At 35.1% G+C, this 4,177-nt stretch overlaps 1 protein-coding gene across 1 annotated transcript in view; it reads right to left on the bottom strand.

Annotated features, from left to right (window-relative positions):
- Window positions 1-1,132, bottom strand: part of LOC106916239 (uncharacterized) — a 2,418-nt gene extending 1,286 nt beyond the window's left edge. The window contains exons 1-2 of the mRNA XM_014984383.2: window positions 958-1,132; window positions 408-803 (exon numbers count right to left, since the gene is read on the bottom strand). Coding sequence (XP_014839869.2) covers window positions 408-803; window positions 958-1,030 — 469 coding nt within the window. The 5' untranslated portion in view covers window positions 1,031-1,132. The remainder of the gene's footprint in view (window positions 1-407; window positions 804-957) is intronic.
- Between the last annotated feature and the right edge of the window lie 3,045 nt (window positions 1,133-4,177).

Raw genomic sequence — 4,177 nt, 5'->3', positions numbered from 1 at the left:
CATTTTTTTAGAATGTTTGAACATAGGTTTAATGTGAAGAGATGACATTTTTTAAACTCTTATGTTAAGTCTTTAATTGATCATAGTAAACAGGAATGATGAGTCATTTGCTAAACAATGAAAGGCATTTGAGGAAACTTTCTTAATCTCAGATGGACTTACTTTTTGTAAATGCACAAAGCATATATTTCTCTCTAACAAAGCACTTTAAATTTTTTTCAACAATGTTCTTTTTGTTTTTCCAAAATGTTACCGTTATAGTAAAAATATGTTTATGTGAAACATGAAATTGATACCATTTTAATGCAGTTAAACTTCAATGGAAAAGACATTTATTCACTTGTATAAAATAATCATTCTTCCAGAAGCACTGTTATTACTATCATATAATTAGAAAGAATACTTACACAGTGTGATCTTTGTGGTGAGGTTGCCATAGACGTAAGCTTCTTTAGAGAAAATATTTTTGTTTTCGTCTTTCTCCACCTTTATCTCAAAAGTTCCACAGTAATAAAGTCCCTCATCAGAATTCGTGACATTGATGATCATCAGGTCATAGGAGTTGGACGACTCATTCTTCACAAATTTAAAGCGAGGGAATATGATTTTTCTTTCATAAAGAGTGCTCTTCTTCCAATCTACAACAAGAATCGGCTGGTATTCATGGGAACAGTTCCGGAACCAAACTATATATTTTCCAGTTGACACTTTGCAGTCACAGTAGATGGTGATGTTGTCTCCACGCTGTACAATCGTCTCCAACATTGAATCAGAAATGGAGCAACGGCTCCAGGAAATAAGCCCTGAAAAAGAAAATACATTTAGAACAAAAAGCATGTGAATATTACTCCATGTTTAAAGCCTAAATATTTAAGATATTTAAATTGGGAACATAGTTTAGGTTTTGGAAATAAACTTGGTTATTGTTATTTATATATTGATAAATCTTAAAATTACCAGAGAGAACAATGAGAATCTTCAGCAGTTCATCCATGACTGACGCTGACCTGGATCTAAGTGACAGTTTCATAGGTTTTATCTGCAGACGTTATGACGCAGATTTTTCCATGAAAGGAGATGCAGCAGCTGATTGGCTGCTTGAATGGAACATTTTATTCTGAGGTTTTCTTGCTGAGTTAGGGGCATGATGTGAATTTGGGGGGTTTCATGTGTCGCAACTTTGTGAAAATTCACATTTAGGTTTATGATTGAACTGCTGAAGATGTTTTACATGAATTAGACCATGTACTTTATTTGATCAGCTTATTTATTTTTGATCTTTTAGGCACCACAAGGTAAAAGACATATCAAAGTGCAGTTCACCTTAAAATTTTCTCCAATCATATGTTTATGCTTTTATTGCCTTTTAGAGAGAAAATTCTATCTTGGTACAGTTTGACATAGACTATTCAGATACCCTCTTAAATTGTGGAATAAGTGGATCATGTTCTTTTTCTATTTTTATGAACCCTATTTTTATTTTTTTTTAATTAGACAGTTACTATGAATTCATGAAAATGAAACAGTTATTTGGGTAAGAAAGCAAACATAGTTTTCAGGTCTGTTGGACACAAGAAAAGGTTTATTTCAATCTGAAGAGACTCAAATGGAGAAAGAAGGGCGATTAAAATAGTTTAATGACAAAGTGAACATGAAAATAAAAAGTCCTTTGGCGTTCAGGCCCCGGCCGGGGACATCGAGCTGGACTTCGATGAGCTCGATGAACATTCCTGATGCAGCATAGGAATGTAGACCCCCCGGAGCCTGTACTGGTGGCGGCGGTCGGAGGAAGATGAGGCCTGAGAGCCAGGAGCAGAAGGTGGAGATGGGGTGGAGGTGGGTTGATCGCAGCTGGTGAGCAGAGGAGGCTATGGGTGAAGGTCCTTTTGAACTGAAGCCCAAACGATGATTGGCTGGAGCGAGGCTTGGTCCGCGCCGATAGGTCCAGGTTGCAGAGAGGCGGGCGCTGATCGATGAGGCAGGTGCGACTAGATTCTTCCAGACTGAACTTTTGTCAAGACTCCATTTTAAGATGTGTTTTCATGAACAAACTTCTCAAATGTAGTTATTTTCAACGAGTTACAACTGTATGTGTGTTTTCCTTTAAATCCAATTAGGGGGCTGCTTATCCAGGTTTCCTGTAAAATAAAAGCAGTTTAAATGACATCTATAAAGAAAACAGGGAGAAATGGCAAATATTACAGGAGAAAATAAATCACTGTATGATAAAGAAAAGTAACTGGAAACAAAAAATACAAAATAAATATGGAACATTGCAAAAAAAAAAAAAGATGCAGTAAAATGTAACAGTAAACAAAAAATATATTAAATAAATGCAGAATATGAAAAAATACCAAACAAAATATGAAATTAAAAATGAGAATTATAGAAATATTTATTTATGTTACACTGTAAAATCAAGTGAGTAAGGAAATATCTTACTTTTTATATTTTAGATACAATATTTGGCACATCAATTACTATGTCAGGTTTTTTATGGTGCTAATCAAGGACCTTTCAGATTCACTGAAACATCTGTTGAATGAAATGCCTTCCTTTACAACTGAACTCATCAAAAATATTTGACTAGTTTATATGAAGTTAGTAAGGATGGAAGCTTTTCACCATTTAATATAAACATTTCTTTATACTTTGTATGAGAAGTTTTCAGTAGCTTATATAAAAGGTAAATATTTCAGCTTCTATGAGACCATTTCACCAATTATTGTGTAATTTTATCAGCATAGTATGTGAAGGAGTTTGATTTCATATGAGTATATGGCAACTAATTCTCAATAATGTCCCTTGTGGCACCCCATATTCTTTGGCCACATCTCACACTAATGACCACTTTATTATGACCACTTTAATAAAGTGGTCAATGAAAACCACTAAACTCCGGATGATTCTTTTTTTGTTTTGTTTTTTTGTCTAGGGGGAGCTATGACTTCAAAGTAGATATATCAAATATTTAATAATGATATAGCAAAACATATACTAAATTATCACACCAACACAGATGTATGTAAAAGATGTATGTAAAACAACCAAGGCAAGATTATATTGCCATGCGGTGCCATAAATTTTGCCCTTCTGTCTTTGAGAGAAGCAAATTTCTCAATTTATCAATGGTTGAAGTCAAGGATTATTTTGACAAAATTCTTCTCCATAGAGAGCATGGGCAATGCATTGAGATGATCCATTTAATAACAACAAAGCAAATTCATATAGCACTGACATATTATTATTATTATATTCTATTACACATATTATATACAGCCATATGAAAAAGTTTGGGCACCCCTATTAATCTTATTTATGTTTATCTCTAAATATTTGGATGTTTCCAACAGCTATTTCAGTTTGATACAACAAGTAACTTATGGACACAGTAATATTTCAGTATTGAAATGAGGTTCATTGGACTAAAAAAAAAAGTGCAGTACGCATTAACACAAAATTTGACAGATGCAAAAGTATGGGCACCTCAACAGAAAAGCGACATTAATATTTAGTAGATCCTCCTTTTGCAAAAATAACAGCTTCTATTAGCTTCCTGTAGCTTTTAATGAGTTCCTGGATCCTGGATAAAGGTATTTTTGACCATTCCCCTTTACAAAACAATTCCAGTTCAGTTAAGTTTGATGGTCGCCGAGCATGGACAGCCCGCTTCAAATCATCCCACAGATGTTCAATGATATTCAGGTCTGGGGACTGGGATGGCCATTCCAGAACATTGTAATTGTTCCTCTGCATGAATGCCTGGGTAGATTTTGAGCGTTGTTTTGGATCATTGTCTTGCTGAAATATCCATCCCCGGGGTAACTTCAACTTTGTAACTGTTTCTTGAACATCATTCTCAAAAATCTGTTGATATTGAGTGGAATCCATGCGACCCTCAACTTTAACAAGATTCCCAGTGCCGCCACTGGCCACACAGCCCAAAGCATGATGGAACCTCCACCAAATTTTAAAGTGTTTTTCTTGGAATGCTGTGGGGGTTTTTTCCACCATGCATAACGCCTTTTTTTTTTATGACCAAACAACTCAATCTTTGTTTCATCAGTCCACAGGACCTTATTCCAAAATGAAGCTGGCTTGTCCAAATGTGCTTTTTGCATACCTCATGCAGCTGTGTTTGTGGCGTGCTTGCAGAAACGGCTTCTTTCGCATCACT

The sequence above is a fragment of the Poecilia mexicana genome, unplaced genomic scaffold, assembly GCF_051168715.1.
Source record: "Poecilia mexicana isolate PSO_F unplaced genomic scaffold, ASM5116871v1 scaffold_1, whole genome shotgun sequence".
Lineage (NCBI taxonomy): Eukaryota > Metazoa > Chordata > Actinopteri > Cyprinodontiformes > Poeciliidae > Poecilia > Poecilia mexicana.
This window is presented reverse-complemented; position numbering and strand designations above follow the sequence as displayed.